Source organism: Dermacentor albipictus, chromosome 9 (genome assembly GCF_038994185.2).
Source record: "Dermacentor albipictus isolate Rhodes 1998 colony chromosome 9, USDA_Dalb.pri_finalv2, whole genome shotgun sequence".
Classification (NCBI taxonomy): Eukaryota; Metazoa; Arthropoda; class Arachnida; order Ixodida; family Ixodidae; genus Dermacentor; species Dermacentor albipictus.
The window spans coordinates 79,363,150-79,381,557 of NC_091829.1; the positions used below are offsets into that span (position 1 = coordinate 79,363,150).

An 18,408-nucleotide genomic window follows, 5' to 3' on the forward strand; every position below is an offset into this window, starting at 1 on the left:
GCTGCTGGCCGAGCCCAGCCGATGAGATAAAAAACGCCCTGCCGCTTCCTCGTCGCCTGTCGCGATGCAGCCGTGGTGGAAAATAGCAACATGCGGCGTCCTTGCCGTTGGCGATTTCACTGCATGTGCGCTGCGGTGAGCGTTTATTCTAGAGTTGGTTGTATTAACTGTAAAGTGAACGTTGCAGAATTTTTTAGTAAGAGAACAGCCGTGGTAGCTTTGTGCTTAAGGCGTTTCACTACTGAACTGAAGGTTGTTCATTGAATCGCGGCCGCAGGAGCCAAATTTCCGTGGGAGCAAAGTGAAAAAAAAGAAAAAAAAAGAAAGATTGGAAAGAAAGAAAAGAACGCTCCTGTACTGGGATTTAGATGCATGTTAATAAACAACCGCAAACTAGAAAAGCCAAACCGAGTCTCTCATTATAGCGTGGCTCATAATCAGAGCTGGCTTTCGGTGCATAAAACCCAACATACTGTTCTCTTGAAAGCAAGACTGCGCAATTCAAGGGACGACCAACTCAATAATTTACAACGCACACTGATGATCACCTCACAAAACTCGTTTGGACCGCCTGTCTTGTTTTCGTAAATGAAAATAACAAATGCCGTGTTGTTTTTTTGTGCCTGAACAATTTGACCGCCGACGTCCTCGCCTGCATTCCAACGCGTCCTCCTTCTTGCTGCTGTTGCAGACAGAAAACGCTCGGTGCTTGCGTTTTCAGCGCCCACCTTGCCCACTCAAGGCCTCGCTTTCGGTGTGATTGCGCCTCTGTAAACGATGAGTTGCGCATGCATTTACGCGGAGAATTCGGACTTCTCAAATCCTCGTTCCTTAGCAGCGTTTTAATGAGTAAGCATTCTCGTGCTAGCTTCCCACCCTTGTCACGCGAACAGTGTACTGCATCGAAGCTGCACAAGATGAGTACTTTGCAAGCTCAAGACATTTAGTGGTTGTTGTAGCGTAAATATATATCACTGGTAGCTTTCAGAAATTTAGAACAATTTAAAGCAAAGAAAAAAATGAGAATAGCCAAAGATATAAAAAGTCCTCAGAAAATGCATGGGGAAGTTTATAGTAGGGGTAAGGCAACTAAAATTTGAGCGTGGGTGAACTTAAAATGTGGGCTCAGCGACAATTTGAAATTCGGCGATTGAACAACTGAATGTTGGGGGTGTGCCAACTTCAAATTTGCACGTGGGCCATCTTTACCTTTGTGGCTGATTCAACTTGAAATGTGGACCGGGCCAAATTGAAATTTCTACCTTGGGCATCTGCAATTTGGGAACGGACCAGCTGGAATTTAGGAGCGAGCCAATTGAAATTTGGAGGTCGGCCAAATTAAATTTGAGGTTGGGCCAAGTTATACTTGAAGTTGGGCCAAGATAAACTTGAGCTTGGGCGTACTTCAATGTTGGGGGTGGGTCAAATTGAAATATGCTTGTGGGCAAACATTATTTAGGGGTTGGTGAACTTGAATTTGATGGTAGGGATGGCCCAACCTAAATTTGGGGATGGGCCAACTTAAACTTGGGGGCGGGTGAACATCGATTACACTGTGGGCCTACGTGAAATTTGGCGTAGTCGCAATGGAAATGTGGGGTGGCGCCAACTTTACATTTGAGGATGGGCCAATTTAGAAGTCACCCAATGTCGAATGGAAGGCTGCTGAGCATCCCTCGAGTTATGAATATCTCGGGGGCGAGAGAGTGGGTGGACAATGAAGGCGCGCATAAGACACCTTTGCGAGAGCGACAGCGAGGGTCCCATGGCTTCGCGATGCTGCACTCCCCACTAACCCAACGCTTCGTACGCTACTGCGGCAGCTGGTGTTCCCTTTGATTCATTTATTTATTTAACTATTTATTTAGAAATCATCATCATCAGCCTGGTTACGCCCACTGCGGGGCAGAGGCCTCTCCCACACTTCTCCAACTGCCCCGGCCATGTACTAATTGTGGCCATGTTGTCCCTGCAAACTTCTTAATCTCATCCACCCGCCTTATTTTCTGCCATCCCCTGCCACGCTTCCTTTCCCTTGGAATCCAGTCCCTAACCCTTAATGACCATCGGTTATTTTCCCTCCTCATTACATGTTCTGCCTATACCCCATTTCCTTTTCTTGATTTCAACTAAGATGTCAATAACTCCCGTTTGTTCCCTCACCCAATCTGCTCTTTTGTTATCCCTTAACGTTACAACTATATTTCTTCTTTCCATAGCTCGTTGCGTCGTCCTCAATACCCTTTTCGTAAGCCTCCAGGTTTCTGGCCCGTACGTGAGTACAGGCAAGACGTAGCTGTTATACACTTTTCTAATGGGTTATAATGGCAACCTGCTGTTCATGATATGAGAATGCCTGCCAAACGCACCCCAGCCCATCCTTATTCTTCTGAACATTTCATTCGCATGATACGGATCTGTGGTCACTACCTGTCAAAGGAGATGTATTTATTACAAATACAGCTGTCTAATTTAGGGAAATAGCAGAGATTGGTTGCATAACTTATGAACACGAGAATGTTAACTAGCGCACGTGATTAGGCAGTTCTTTCTGAAATTGATTAGTCGGCAATAAGCACAGAGAACCATCCAAGTTGTTGCATAAATCAATAGTGTGTGGAAAAAAACAGGATTTAGAGAAATATATTGTTGGAAACAAGGGACTTATGTTTAATGGGTGAGTACGTCGGGCTACTTGGGCTGTAGGTGTGATTAGTGAGATAGGCGCTTCAATGTTAGTCGAACCGTGTACGATTTTATGCGACAGGATTAGACGGTCACGCATACGGTAATAGTGGCCACAGATAAATCTAACAACTTTTCTTAATTTATTCTAAGCACGCCTCGACTGCCCTGCTCTGACGAGGGGCGCCTGTTCTCAGCGTTTTGACTTCATTTACGCAATTGCATTGGAGAAGCTTTTTGCGGCGAGAAGCTCCGACAATTGTCTACTAAAGCCGAAGTATCCGTTGCCACCGCAAAAGTCATGAGTAGTCGCTCATAAGCTAGGAAATGCAAGTGAGCAAAACTAAGTAAAAACGAAGTCACAAAGGAGCCAAACAATGCTTACGCATCAGTAGAGAACACTATGAATATATGTAGCTTTTTGGGGAGGGGAATACAAACAGAATTGTCGTTTTTATTTAATAAACACAATAAAATCTTTCGGAAATTGTAATTTTCCAGACCATGATGTGACACAGGTGCCCCCAATATCGAGTGCGCCAATAACGTGTAGAGGAAGTTCTTAGGATAGTTTGGGCCACAGAGTTTTATACAATAAACTTCCCAGGGTCTTAATGTTATCCATAAAACGAAGGCGAAAGCCCTAGCGCCGGTGAATGAAAAACGGACATAATGCACACGTTCTCCTTAATTAATTCACTCATCCTCCTAATTCGCGTCGTCACTCCTTAATTTCGCTTCGTTTACTTCGTTTAGTGATCAAAACGACGAAGCTGTGACTCCCACCATGATCATAGCCGTTTTAGAGCGCAGCTCTTACCACCGCCCCACATTCAGCGTCTTCGCGGCGTTTCGTCACCCTGCGTCACTCGGCGTCCATGCTCAGGTTCGCGTGCTTAATAGACACCATGGGCGACTTGCACGAACAATTAATAACGAAAATGACAACAAATTTAGGAACGCGCTCGCAAATGATCCGTAGTCAACTCCTAGTCCGCACTAGAACACGTCATATATTTCTCTATTATTTACGTTATTAAACGTTCGAGCAAGCCACGCCAGATCTTGCCGCCGCAGCTGGAAGCGGCTTAATGAGCGCAGACTGATCAGTGCCGATCCGAGTGCCGATTGAGTGGCTGGACGCTCGTTCATGCGGAAGACGCCAGAAGACACCGTTAAGGACGCTGAATGTAGGGCGGCCTTCAGGTGCCCGTTGCAGCGATGAGCGTCGGGGTCATCGGCGTTGCTCGGGCTCGCCAAGCGAACGAGCACAGCGAAGGATGAAAGACCGAACGTGGAGCGCAGCGGGGGTTGGAACACTGCTGTAGAGAAGAGAGCGCGAGGAGGAAACCGGAGGAGGTTACAGCGAAGGAGTGAGCCGGAAACCGGAGGAGGAGAGCGTGACGAAACGGTGACGAGGAAAGCAGAGTGCCACACGAGACTACGACTTGGCGTCACAGTCGTATACACCGTATTGCACCGAAGACCTCATTACTAAGGCAGGCAGCAAGCGCTTGGCGAACACGTCCACTGATACGAAATATGGAAACAAAGCGCTGGCTTGTGCTGAGGAGAATGATGATGATGATGTGTGTTGTTTTGTGGCGCAAGGGCCAGGTTTGGCCAAAGAGCGCCATGACCGGTGGTAGTGTTAAGGATGTATTATGGAAGATGTGACTTGGCTGTAAAGTGGCCTAAAAATATTCGCTGTAAAGTGCGTAAAATCTACGTACTATAAAATTATGGCGATGACTAATGACGAATACTATGAACATTAAAATCCATCGTACAAGAATGATGCAAAATATAAAATGTATAAGATGGTAAAATTACTTGGAGCACTGCTGCCTCGCCAGAGCCCTTGAAAACAAGGGTCTAGAGGCATGTGCTATACCAAGGAGCTATCACAGCGGCGTCCTCTGAATAGAGGACCCGCTGTGAACATGTAGGGCTAAAAACATGCAAGACAACATCTTTCAGAAAATTTAGGACTGCGTTGGTGTCAAACAAAGGTTCTTGGCCGAGTAACATAACAGGATGAAGGGGGATGCGCTGCCGGTAGGCTAAGGGAAAATGTTTCTTTCTTTCATATTCGGCTTCCCGACACTCCAGGAGGACGTGGAGGACGGTCAGCCTCTCCCCGTATCTACCGCAGGTTGGAGGATCATTTTCAGTGAGTAAATAGTTATGCGTGCCAAATGTGTGTCCTATTCTCAGACGACAGAATAGGACATCTGTTCGGCGTGATTTTGTTACAGAGGGCCAGAATCCTAAGTGTGGCTTTATCACGTGGAGCTCATTATTTGTTTCCGCGTCCCATAGGCGTTGCCAGTGGTTCCGTAGTTTCCTCCGTAAGAAGGGCTTCAGATCTGTGACAGGAACTGCAGCGGTAGGATTAGCAGAATGCCATGCAACTGACGTGGCCATCTGGTCCGCCAGAACATTACCTTCGATGGCCCTATGACCTGGCACCCAGCATATAATCACATGCTGGTTAGATACATATGCTTTACATAGGACAGAATAGAGTTCAATTTTAACAGGATTTTTGTGCTTACAGAACGATATGAAAGCCTTCACAACACTTAGGGAGTCCGTATATATAACTGATTTTTTTAGTTTTGATTTCCCTATATACTTCACGGTCGACAGTATTGCGTAGGCCTCAGCCGTGAAGATACTAGTTTCCGGATGCAGTACGTCGGATTCCGAGAAGGATGGACCGACGGCTGCATAGGACACCCCGTCGTGTGACTTCGATGCGTCTGTTTAGAACTCCGTGCAGGAGTGTTTGTGCTGGAGTTCCCGGAAATGCATTTGGATTTCAATGTCTGAAGCGTCTTTTGTAACTTGCATGAAAGATATATCGCATTCTATGAGCTGCCACTCCCAAGGAGGTAGAAGCTTGGCTGGATGCATTAGACGGAGCTCCAGTAGTGGGACATGCATTTGATCACTAAGCTCCCTCACACGCAGCGAGAAAGGCTGTCTAATGGAGGCACGATTACGAAAGAGTGTAGCATATGTCATATCTTTAATGGTATTAAAACACGGATGTCGAGGATTAGAGTGGACTTTCAGAAAATATGTTTGGCTGATATGTGTTCTCTGCAGATGAAGTGACCACTCATTTGATTCTGCATATAAACTTTCAATGGGACTTGTTCTGAAAGCTCCAGTGGCTAGTCGGATTCCTCGATGGTGGACCGGATCTAGCATCTTTAGTGCGCTCGGGCTGCAGAATGATAGATCGCGGCACCGTATTCCAACCGTGATCGAATGAGGCTCTTGTGAAGATTCATTAAACATTTCTTGTCGCTGCCCCATGTTGTGTGGGATAACACTTTAAGTACGTTCATTGTTTTTAAGCATTTGACCTTGAGGTACTTTATGTGTGGAATAAACGTTAATTTCGAATCAAGTATGATGCCTAAGAACTTGTGTTCTTTGTTCACAGTAATTCGCTGACCATACATTTCGGTACTGGGTTCTGCAATGAGCCCTGTCTTTCTTGTGAAAAGCACACAAGAACTCTTGTTGGGGTTAACTTTAAATCCGTTTTCTTCTGCCCATTTAGACACTTTGTTCAAGCACTGTTGAACTTGCCTCTCACATACAGTAAGGTTGCAGGATTTGAAACCCATCTGTATGTCGTCCACGTAAACAGAATAAAAATGGCTGGCGATAATGAAGCACGAAGGGTGTTCATTTTCACGATGAAGAGCGTGCAGCTAAGTACACCTCCTTGAGGCACACCAGTTTCCTGTATAAAAGGTCGCGACAATACGTTGCCGACTTTCACGCGGAATGTACGGTTGGACAAATAGCTTTCTATTAGGACGAGCATATTGCCACGGATGCCAATTCCCAACAAGTCTCTCAAGATTCCATAGCGCCACGTAGTGTCCTACGCCTTCTTCATATCGAGGAATACGGATAGGAAATACTGTTTATGGAGAAAGGCGTCGCGAATGTTTCCCTCAATGCGCACAAAATGATCGGTTGTGGACCGCCCTTCTCTGAAGCCACACTGAAAGGGATCGAGGATATTGTTGAGTTCAAGGAAATGTACAAGTCTGCGGTTAACCATTTTTTCAAAACGCTTACAAAGACAATTTGTAAGAGCTATCGTACGGTAGCTTGCCGCCAAGGAAGGGTCTTTACCCTGCTTAAGAACAGGGACCACAATCGCTTCTTTCCATGTGGATCGCAGGTACCCCGTAGCCCAAATAACGTTGAAAAGCGTAAGTAGTGTAAGTTTGGTGTCAGTGTGTAAGTTTGTGATCATTTCGTACATGACTCTATCAGGTCCCGGTGCAGAGCTTTTGCATGTGGTCGAAGCAGCTCTCAACTCTGCAATACTGAACGGCCTGTTATAAGGTTCATTCTGTCTGGACGTTTGTATTATTGGCTTACATTCTTCTATTTGTTTGTATTTCAAAAATGATTGCGAATAGTGGTTTGAACTCGACACGCTCTCAAAGTGTTCTCCAAGTGTTTCTGCCTGATCTTTCAGTGTTTCACCTTGTGTGTTCACCAAAGGAAGTGAATATGTTTGTCGCCCTTTTATCCTGTTAACCCTGTTCCAGACTTTGGCCTCATCTATATAGTAGTTGATAGCAGATAAAAACTTCTGCCAACTTTCTCTTCTGGCTTGTCGGCGGGTTCGCCTGCCTTGAGATTTTACTTTTTTAAAATTGATAAGATTCTCCGCAGTGGGGGAGGCGCGTAGCAACCCCCACGCTTTGTTTTGTTTCTTACGAGCGATCCTACAATCGTCGTTCCACCACGGGACACGCCGTTTGCATGCCAATCCATTTACTTCTGATATACATTTAGTTGCGGCATCTATTATGAAGGCTGTAAAATATTCCACGGCAGCGTCAATTCCTAACGAGGACATGTCATCCCATGATATACTAGTTATGTTTCGGAATTTCTCCCAGTCTGCTGTCTCAGTCTTCCACCTAGGGGCCTGTGGTGGATATTCGTCTTCTTTAAGTGTTCTTATCTTAATAGCACGGGGAAGTGGTCGCTTCCGTAAGGATCGTTCATAACTTCCCATTCTAGTTCAGGCAGTATGGACGGAGAAACTATGCTCAGATCAATTGAAGAAAAGGTATTGTTTGCAAGACAATAATATGTGGGTTTCTTCTTATTCAGAAGGCACGCACCAGAAGAGAAAAGGAACTGTTCAACAAGACGACCTCGCGCATCTATACGAGAGTCGCCCCACAAAGAGCTGTGCGCATTGAAATCGCCAAGAACAACGTAAGGTTCTGGCAATTGATCAATAAATGATTGGAATTCATGCTTCGTTAATTTGTAATGTGGGGGTATGTAAAGAGAGCTAATGGTGATGAGTTTGTTTAGGAGTACAGCTCGAACCGCCACTGCTTCGAGAGTCGTTTGTAGCTGTAAAAGTTGACATGCGATGCTCTTATGGATAGCAATGGCAACACCGCCCGATGATGCGACAGCACCATCGCGATCTTTGCGAAAAGTTATATACTGTCGGAGAAAGTTTGTGTGTTTGGGTTTTAAGTTTGTTTCTTGTAAACACAGCACTTTGGGATTGTGTTTGTGGATTAGTTCTTGAACATTATCAAGGTTTCTAAGGAGACCTCTGACAATAGGTGCTGTGTTTACAGAAACGGATGGGAAGCCTTAGATTACAGAGCCCTTTCGAGGCCCTGTAACAGGGGTTTTGCTCTTTCTGAAGCGTTCGAGCGAGTGTCGACGCTCCTTAGGCGCTTGGTGCGCCTTGAGGACAGGTCTTGTGTCCATTGCCTCTATTGAGGCGCCGGACACGTGCTCTTGCGAGCGAGAAGTTACCAGCGAGGGTCCCGCCTTGGGGGGCAAGACCCCTGCGCCCACCAGACCGGAGGTCGATGGGGCTCCCTGAGGGATTTGGCTGCGCAGACTGTTGCCAGCGCTGGAAAGGGCCGGGGAGGTTGGGGCAGCCTCGGCTGCGCCCACCTTCGGGGTCGATGGCCCCGTTTGCTGAGTAGGCGGAGAAGAGCTAGCTGCAACCGCCGCGGGGGCAGATGGCGTAACTGCCGACTCACTGCCTGTGGGTCGGACAGACGCCGGAGGCCGTTGTGACGCTGCCCCCTGACGCGCCACTTCGGCAAAGCTGGCCTTAGGAAGGTATGCAACCCGCCTGCGTGCCTCTTTGAAGGATACGTTTTCTTTGACTTTGATTGTAACGATCTCCTTTTCTTTTTTCCATGACGGGCAGGAGCGCGAGTATGCGGCATGCTCACCATCACAGTTGACACAATGTGGAGTGTTCTGGCCAGTTTCTCTAGAACAATCTGCCCACCATCCTTCAGTAAATCTGCTTTTATCTGATCCTCCCTAGCTGCCTTCCCCCTTTGCATATCTCCCAAGGCTTTCTTTACTTCTTCCGGCGTTACCTGTGGGATTTCGAATTCCTCTAGACTATTTTCTCTTTCATTATTGTCGTGGGTGGCACTGGTACTGTATAAATCTCTATAGAACTCCTCAGCCACTTGTACTATCTCATCCATATTAGTAATGATATTGCCGGCTTTGTCTCTTAACGCATAAATCTGATTCTTGCCAATTCCTAGTTTCTTCTTCACTGTTTTTAGGCTTCCTCCGTTCCTGAGAGCATGTACAATTCTATCCATATTATACTTCCTTATGTCAGCTGTCTTACGCTTGTTGATTAACTTAGAAAGTTCTGCCAGTTCTATTCTAGCTGTAGGGTTAGAGGCTTTCATACATTCGCGTTTCTTGATGAGATCTTTCGTCTCCTGCGACTCCTGGCATGTTTCGGAGGAATGTTCAGTGTCACTACACTTGGCACATGTCAGCCTGCCTCGACAGTTCTGTGAACTGTGGCCGAACCTTTGGCACTTAAAGCATCTGAGAGGATTGGGCACGTATGGCCTAACTCGAAGTTTGATATAACCGGCCACGATGGACTCGGGGAGGACATTTGAGCCGAAAGTGAGTATCAGGTGTTTTGTTTGGATTTCTTTTCCATCTCGCCTCATCTTAATTCTTTTGGCATTTATAACATTCTGTTCGCTGAAGCCCTCCAAGAGCTCAGCCTCAGTGAGCTCAAGCAAATCATCGTCCGAGACAACGCCGCGGAAGGTGTTCATCGTGCGGTGCGGGGTTACTACTACTTGGGTCTCTCCAAATGATACTAGTTTAGGCAGTTTCTCAAATTGCTTCTGATCGCGGAGCTCCAAGAGGAGGTCACCGCTTGCCATCCTCGAAGCCTTATATCTTGGACCAAACACTTCGGTAAGAGTCTTCGATACAAGGAACGGTGAGATCGTTCGCACTTGTTTAGCTGGTTTTTCTGAGTGGATTATGTGAAAACGAGGGAAATTGTGGACTTGCCGTCCAAAAAACTGAAATACTTCTTTCGTGCGCCCTCGTTTATGAGGGCGATCAGGGAGTTTAGGAAACGCGTTTTCCATAGATACAGTTGGGTTTTCGGCCGCGATGCCGACCACCCACCATGGAGCCCAACAGGGGGACGTGACAGAAGTCCCTGCTAGAGAAACCCTGCCAACGCCAGCCGTACATCACTGCTATAACCAAATACAGCATAACCAACGCTGGCTAGCTACACAAGGTTAACCCTTGCCGCCGGGAGACTAGGAAGTTAGCAGAAGTGAAGAGAAGACAGGAAAGAAGAAAAAGGCGAGAGAGAAAGACGAAGATTGGAGAGGAGGACAGGAAAAGGCGACTGCCGATTTCCCCCGGGTGGGTCAGTCCGGGGGCGCCGTCTATGTGAAGCAGAGGCCAAAGGGGTGTGTTGCCTCCGCCGGGGGGCCTTAAAGGTCCAAACACCCAGCATCGGCTCAACCCCCAGGATCCCCTTTTCCCCAGACACGGCTAAGCCGTGCACGGCTTCACGCGGGAGGTTCCAACCCTCATGTGCTCGGGTCCGTGGTGTCGCCACACACCAAACGCCTGCTCGCCCAGACGCCCCTGCGGGGTTATACCCAGAAGACAACACTAATGTTAAGTAATCTCGCAAGGAAGCAAGAATTCATGATCGCCAGTCATCCTCTATAATGTGTGCAATAGTACGTTAATTTAGGTCAATTACTCACACAGCAGCTAGATCTGGAGAAGGAAATTTACGGCAGAATAAAAATGGGCTGCAGTGAGTACCGCTGGCAGTACCTAATTCCTGATTGGAAGCTAAGCACTTACATCGAAAAGTATGCAATCTATGCATTTTACCAATTCCAGGATACGGGGACGAAACTTGGACATTAACAAAGCTCAAGAACAAGCTTAAGAACCGTGAGAAGAAGAAGGCAACAAGAAACCTTAGGCGTAACGTTCAGGGACAGAAAGACAACAGTAGGGATGAGAGAGAAAACGTTGATGAATATGGGGGGGGAAGGGGGGAGGGGGTGTAGAGCTTGACAGGCCATGTAATGCGCAGGGCAGATAACTAGCGGATCGTTAGAGTTACAGAATGGGTACGAAGAGAAGGAAATTACTGTTGATGACAGCAGAAAATTAGTTTGAATGAGGAAATTAGCAAATTTGGGAGCGCCAGTTGGACTCAGTTAGCGCAAGAGAGGAGCAATTGGAGATCGCTGGTGACGATGTCCGTTGTCCGTAGCAGCTATCACCAGGAATGAGAAAAAAAAATGAAGTTCCCACCGGGATATGACCCAGGACTGCTGCCCAGGAGTCAGCTACTCTACCACTAAGCCAAGCCAGCGCCGCCTAGCACACAGCGGGAAAATGCCCTGTAAAGGCGTCCTAGCGCGCAAGGAGACACGCGATACGACATAGGCCCCACGTAGCGTCGATGTGTGTACATTTTTCATTGCAATATTAGAGGAGGAAGATCGCGACGTAGGAGATGCGCAGATACCAGGGCAAGGCAGTTAAAAAAAAGATTGAGGAAGAAAAAATATTAAGCAGATGTTTAGAAGAATGCTACAAAAACTATACACATTGTACCTGATTAAATCAGCTTGCTTACGTGACTATATCACTGCCGCCTTTAGGAGTGGACGCCTAAATTCATCATCATCATTAGCATCTTGCCACTTACCTTCCTTTGTGAGATGCGGGCCACTTAGCATCTGTACGTACGGCCGTTGCACTGGAGTTTCACATTATTGCACCACGTGGCATGCCATGCAGCAGTTGCTTACGCAGCGGTACAAGGTAGATACAGGAATCTGAAGAAAAAGCAAATTACTGAGACGTATAGATACTGATGTAATGAAAAACATGTATGATATATATGATATTGACGCGTGTACTTATCTTTATCGGGCGACCACGTTTCGTCGCCTAACAAATGTAATCGCACAGCGCGGGATGCGCCTGCATGTATCCGAAGTTTCTGGAAAGTTATCGATGCTTCTACCCGGCTGCATGTTGTCGCCGAACCTTGTGTTATCTGATTTCATCCCGTAACGCGAGTGGTGTAGAACTTTGTGGAAGGCACGCGGGTCCGAACGATTAGTCTGGAACATTCGACGACTGCTCTATAAAAGCCGACGCGCTTGACCCGCAGATCAGATTTTCGACGATCGCCGACTGTGTTCGCCGCTAACGTTGTGGTTTAAGTGCACCCTGTTTTGTGGGCACAGGTTCGCCCAATAAAAGCTAGTTTGTCTTTCACAGTACTGCTACTGTGTTCTTTAACGTCACTACCACGTGACATCTGGTGGAGGTGCTTTTGGTCCATGTTCCGGACGCCGCCGACAAGCCGTGATCCGACGCCAAGACCTAACTGCAACGCCAGACAAAGGACCACCGACCTCGACGTGCTTCTCGACGGCCACGCAGTTACTGCCTTAGTGGACACAGGGGCCGATTACTCCGTAATGAGTGGACACATCGCCGCCCAGTTGAAGAAGGTCAAGACTGCATGGGAGTGCCCCCAAATTCGGACCGCTGGAGGGCACCTCATTACGCCGACTGGAATCTGCACGGCAAGAATTACAGTTCATGACCGGACTTATCCTGCCACCTTCGTTATCCTCCAACAGTGTTCACGCGACGTCATTCTCGGCATGGACTTCCTAAACCAACACGGCGCAGTCATCGACTTGAAGTCGAAGTCAATAACCCTGTCTGAAGATCAAGGGATACCGCCGCAGAGCTCTCGTAGTCACCATGCCTTAAGCGTGCTCGAATGTCAAGTCAACATCCCGCCTCGCTCCAGTATTGTCGTTTCCGTCGGCGCGAAAACACCTGCCGACGTAGAAGGCGTCATCGAGGGTGACCAACGTCTACTGCTAGACCGTGAAATTTGCGTCGCAAGAGGGATCGCTCGACTCCACGGAGGGAAAACGGAAGTAATGCTAGCCAACTTCAGCCAAGAGTTCAAGCACATCAGCAAGGGCATGACAATCGCGTACATCGAGGAAATTGTGGAAACGAGCAATACCTTAGTCCTCACAGATTCTGCCGCATCTACCCCGCCGACCATAGTCCCCGAACCAGACTTCGACGTAAATCCAAGTCTACCCATAAGCAAGCAGCAAGAGCTCAGAAGTCTTCTCCGACGATACAAGGACTGCTTTTCGACTTCATCAAAGATTCGACAAAAACCAGTTGCAAAGCATCGCATAATAACCGAAGAGTGCGCTCAACCACTCCGCCAGAGCCCTTACCGAGTTTCGACGCGAGAACGTGAAGCTATTAGGCAACAAGTCAACGAAATGCTCCGCGACGACATCATCCAGCCGTCGAAAAGCCCGTGGGCATCTCCTGTGGTCCTGGTAAAGAAGGACAGAACCCTGCGTTTCTGCGTCGATTACCGTCGTCTGAACAAGATCACGAAGAAGGACGTATACCCCCTCCCACGAATAGACGACGCATTGGATCGGCTCTGCAACGCTAAATACTTCTCATCGATGGATCTCAAGTCTGGCTACTGGCAAATAGAAGTCGACGAAAGAGATCGCGAAAAGACCGCCTTCATCACCCCAGACGGCCCCTACGAGTTCAAGGTTATGCCATTCGGACTGTGCTCGGCGCCTGCAACGTTCCAGCGCGTCATGGACACGGTTTTAGCAGTATTGAAGTGGCAGACCTGTCTCGTTTACTTGGATGACGTCGTCGTCTTCGCCGGAAACTTTGACGATCACCTTAGGTGGCTTGCAACAGTACTAGAGGCCATCAAATCATCAAGGCTCACTCTGAAGCCAGAAAAGTGCCGCTTCGCTTACGACGAGCTTCTGTTCCTAGGCCACGTCATCAGCAAATCCGGAGTACGCCCCGACCCGGAGAAAACAGCTGCTATCGCAAAGTTCCCGCAGCCCATTGACAAGAAGGCAGTGCGTAGATTCCTTGGCATGTGTGCCTACTACAGGCGCTTTGTCAAGGACTTTTCACGCATCGCTGAGCCGCTAACGCATCTAACCAAATCTGATGTCGAGTTCAAATGGCTAACGGCGCAGGCCGACGCATTTCAAGAACTAAAACGACGCATGCAGTCACCGCCGGTACTCGCACATTTCGACGAAGACGCCGATACCGAAATCCACACTGACGCCAGTAGCCTAGACCTCGGTGCCGTCCTAGTCCAGAAGAAAGACGGACATGAACGGGTGATATCTTATGCTAGCCGGTCACTGTCAAAAGAGGAAGGCAATTATTCTACGACTGAAAAGGAATGCCTCGCCATCATTTGGGCTACAGCAAAATTCCGCCCATACCTATATGGCAGGCCATTCAAAGTCGTCAGCGACCATCACGCGTTGTGTTGGCTAGCTAACTTAAAGGACCCTTCAGGACGGCTGGCGAGGTGGAGCCTCAGACTGCAAGAATATGACGTCACAGTGATCTACAAGTCCGGACGAAAACACTCATACGCCGACTGCCTATCGCGCGCCCCCATCGATCCCCCGCCGGAAGACGACGAGGTTGACGACGCCTTCCTCGGAATAATAAGCGCAGAAGACTTCACTAAACAGCAACGCGCAGATCCGGAGCTAAAAGGCCTCGTCGAGTATTTGGAAGGGAACACCGACGTAGTACCTAGGGCATTTAAGCACAGATTATCTTCGTTCACGCTACAAAACAACCTGCTCGTGAAGAAGAACTTCTCACCAGTCCGCGCCAGCTACCTTCTTGTTGTACCGTCAGCGCTGCGTCCAGAAATACTGCACGCCCTACACGACGATCCAACCGCTGGGCACCTCGGATTCTCCCGGACGCTGTCGAGAATACAGGAAAGGTATTACTGGCCGCGTCTGACCGCCGACGTCGCCCGTTACGTCAAGACATGCCGAGACTGTCAACGACGCAAGACACCACCGACAAGGCCAGCAGGATTACTACAGCCGATCGAACCTCCTCGCCGACCATTCCAGCAGATTGGGATGGATTTGTTGGGGCCGTTTCCGATATCAACATCCGGGAATAAGTGGATCGTCGTGGCGACGGACTATCTCACCCGTTTTGCTGAAACTAAAGCTCTACCAAAAGGCAGCGCAGCCGAAGTGGCGAAATTTTTCGTGGAGAACATCCTCCTGCGACATGGTGCCCCAGAAGTCGACAGAGGAACGGCTTTTACAGCAGAGCTCACCCAAGCCATTCTGCAGTACAGCCAGACAAGCCACAGGAGGACAACTGCCTACCATCCGCAGACGAATGGTCTCACGGAGCGCCTGAACAAGACCCTCGCCGACATGCTAGCAATGTACACTGTCGTCCTTTATGAAAGGGAACACGCGAGCGCGTGGCCTGCGCTCTGCGGCGGCTGCCCACAGCGCCATCAGCCGACAGCTAAAGAAAGCACGTCTGCTTTTAGCGTCATCTATTGGCAAACGAAATAACCAGTCATGGCCGATGGGCAAGCGCTGCTCAAATTATGCTCCCTCACCGCTCGCGCAACGGGCGATGCCTGCAGCGCGTCGTCTGCTGGTAGCAAATCGAGCGTGGTGCACGAGCACGATCAAAACGTAGGTGCTCTGTCTCTCGCCTTACGCCTGTTGCGCTTCGCCTAAACTAGAGCTATATAGGTGAGGGCGATGCACTCAGCGGAAGGTTTGGTTGTTCTTTATCTATAACTGAATGATACTCTGTATCATTCAGTGATACACTATCATGCGAGCTCTATGGATTCGTCGTAGAACTCGCATTTGCTTAAGCCACAACTGAATACATTTCCAAGAACACAGTATGCAGCATTATAGTTCTCCAGCGAATAAAGGTGTGAATTTTCATGGAAATATGCTTAGCTTCAGCTGTATTGTCCCTGCGTCGGGAATGAAAGTAAAAATACCAGTTTAGACTCGCTCGAGGATAAATTTCAAACCAACCTTGCATGGCACTAACCACCGAATTCGAGCGTTTCCGTGCGCGCGAATCCGTGCGTGCAGTTAAAAAAGACGACGGTAGCGATTCCCCTCGGCTAAATGGTCACTGTGTGTGCGATAATCGGCAGCAGTCCTTCAAAACCCCTGCATGGTTTTCAGCTGAGTGCCAGCGCTATGGTCAGTTCGGTCGGTGGACCAAGTTCGAGTCTATGACCATTTAAGTATGCCGCGGTAAAGATAGCAGTGATAATGTACTAGCTCATACGTGTAAATATGGGCTCCAAAATACTACGAGAGGGAAAGGTAAAATGCTGAACGCCTTGCGTACTGGCGTGATAAAAAGTGATAGGGGCATGTGTAGTTTAATTCCTTATTTTTGTGGGCCAGGAGGCAGGTCATTGCATCAACTACAAGGAGGCCACTAAAAGCAGCAAACAGGATCGTTCAGGCCTTCAAGACGGAACGCCGTGGGAAGGACGCTCAGCACAGGCGCTGACCTTGGGCAACAACTGAATACGAAGACCGTGTGATTGTGGCTGCAGTAGCACTGAAGCCGCAGACCACAGTCACTGAAGTACTGAAGGAACTTGGCATTAGGGCGTGCGAGACGACTGCGACGCGCCGCCTCGACGAAGCTGGTCTCAAAAAGAGGATTGCTTGCAGGAATCCTCTGCTTCGAGGCACCACCAAAGCTAAACGCCTGCAGTTTGGGAAGGGCCACGCAGATTGGATTACCTCCGACTGGGAATGTGTTGTATTCACCGACGAAGGTTCATTCACGACCCGGTGGGACCAGAGACAGAGTGTGGCGCCCAGAAAACCGCCGGTAGGTGACGTTTTATCCTTAACGGTAATTATATCACTGTAAGAAATGCTGAAAAAACTCTACCGGGCGGTTACCCTTCTTTATGCATTGTGTGATATTGTAGCCTATCAAGTTCTCTCTGGCGTAGACGCCAGAGAGAACGTGATATTCAAGGCACGGTGTTAGATTACGTTCACCAGCATTAAAGTGTAGTTGCGTTCTCTAATATTACTAATATTATTACGCTCATCAGTATTAGTTCGCATTGAAAGACACTTTAGCACATGCTGAAAGTATAGACACGGAAGAGGAGGCAGTAGGCTGGCAACTGCCACAAACAGAGGCACACCACCAGCCCAATTGCTGTTTCGATATGAGAGAATAGAAAATAGCAAAATAACTTGAAAGAAATAGGAAAGTGAATAAAAACCTAAAACAGTACGAAACGTATACATGAGCAGCCGGCGATAAATGCGCGCGCCATGTAGCACAGCGGAATACCGCATGTTTGGCGTAAAGGAAGGGTATTCGAGATAAGTTGAGTGACTGTTGGTTTGGTGTCAATGCATGATCTAATGATACTTTTCTGCAGTTACAGACCAGGATACCTCCAGCGAGTGACTGCAAGTGGGCGTTCAGCAGTGTGCGTGTGGGGCCTCGTGACCAAAAAAGGGCTTGGTCCACTAGTCCGCATAGAGGACAGATTCACGTTTGCCGCCTACTGCTCAATCGTGGACGACGTGATGGTGCCCTGCTTGCTGAATGGGCCCTTCCCGGAAGGTGCTTACATCTTCCAGCAAGACAAGTCGCCCATACACACATCCGGAAGGGTGACAAGCTTTTTCGAGGATCGTGGAATCGACTCTCTAAGGTGGCCGCCCCAGTCTTCAGACCTTAACATTATTGAGAACGTGCGGGGCCTTTTGAAAACTGCGCTGGCGGCTCGGTCTGCACGGACTATCGGCCAACGAGCTTTGGGGTGTCACAAAGGAGTGGAAGCGGCTGAGAAGCAACAGATCACTAACGGCCACCTTGTATAACTCGCTACCCTGAAGAATGGCAGCTGTCGTCGCAGCAAATGGGGACGGCACGAGGTACGGAAAAGTGCGTCGACACAACATATTTCAGACTTTTGTTTTGTTTTGGTGCTCAATACAAAAGAAAAATATACGTATATCTTTTATGTCAATAAATGTATTTATATCTGTTTTTGCATTTTGTGCTCGCGTCTTTTACATTACAGACACAAGATTCATTAAAATATTTACAAACATTTCTAACATTTTTTTTTTTTTTGCTTCAAGTTTCTTACGTAGCAATATACCTTCGCTATCATCACGGTCAGGGTGCTTTGATTGTGCATGGCGTTATAGCATCAAGTGCAGATATACTAAACGACAGAAAACTTTCTCTGCCGACAGGAAAGTACTTTCCGGGTAAGTGGGAATCTGCCTCGAAGGAAATTTTCCGCGACGTTCAGTGATACACTTTCGAAAAAGCAAACCACAACCAAACCTTCCGCTGAGTGCATCGCCCTCACCTATATAGCTCTAGTTTAGGCGAAGCGCAACAGGCGTAAGGCGAGAGACAGAGCATCTACGTTTTGATCGTGCTCGTGCACCA

The 18,408-nt window shown here is 48.1% G+C and overlaps 1 protein-coding gene across 29 annotated transcripts in view; it reads right to left on the reverse strand.

Annotated features, from left to right (window-relative positions):
- Positions 1 to 18,408, reverse strand: part of LOC135919011 (uncharacterized) — a 997,771-nt gene that overhangs the window by 639,172 nt on the left and 340,191 nt on the right. For 18 of the 29 annotated variants that reach the window (XR_011508264.1, XR_011508263.1, XR_011508269.1 and 15 more), the window contains one exon: positions 11,753 to 11,882. The exons of 9 other annotated variants lie outside the window; for them this stretch is intronic. Coding sequence is in view for 4 of the 20 variants with exons in the window: in XM_065452757.1 (XP_065308829.1) it covers positions 11,753 to 11,783 (31 nt within the window). In the remaining 16 variants the exon portion in view is untranslated. Of the gene's footprint in view, positions 1 to 11,752; positions 11,883 to 13,750; positions 13,844 to 18,408 lie in introns of those variants that run through there. 2 more of the 29 variants (XM_070524827.1, XM_070524822.1) reach the window with 1 other exon arrangement.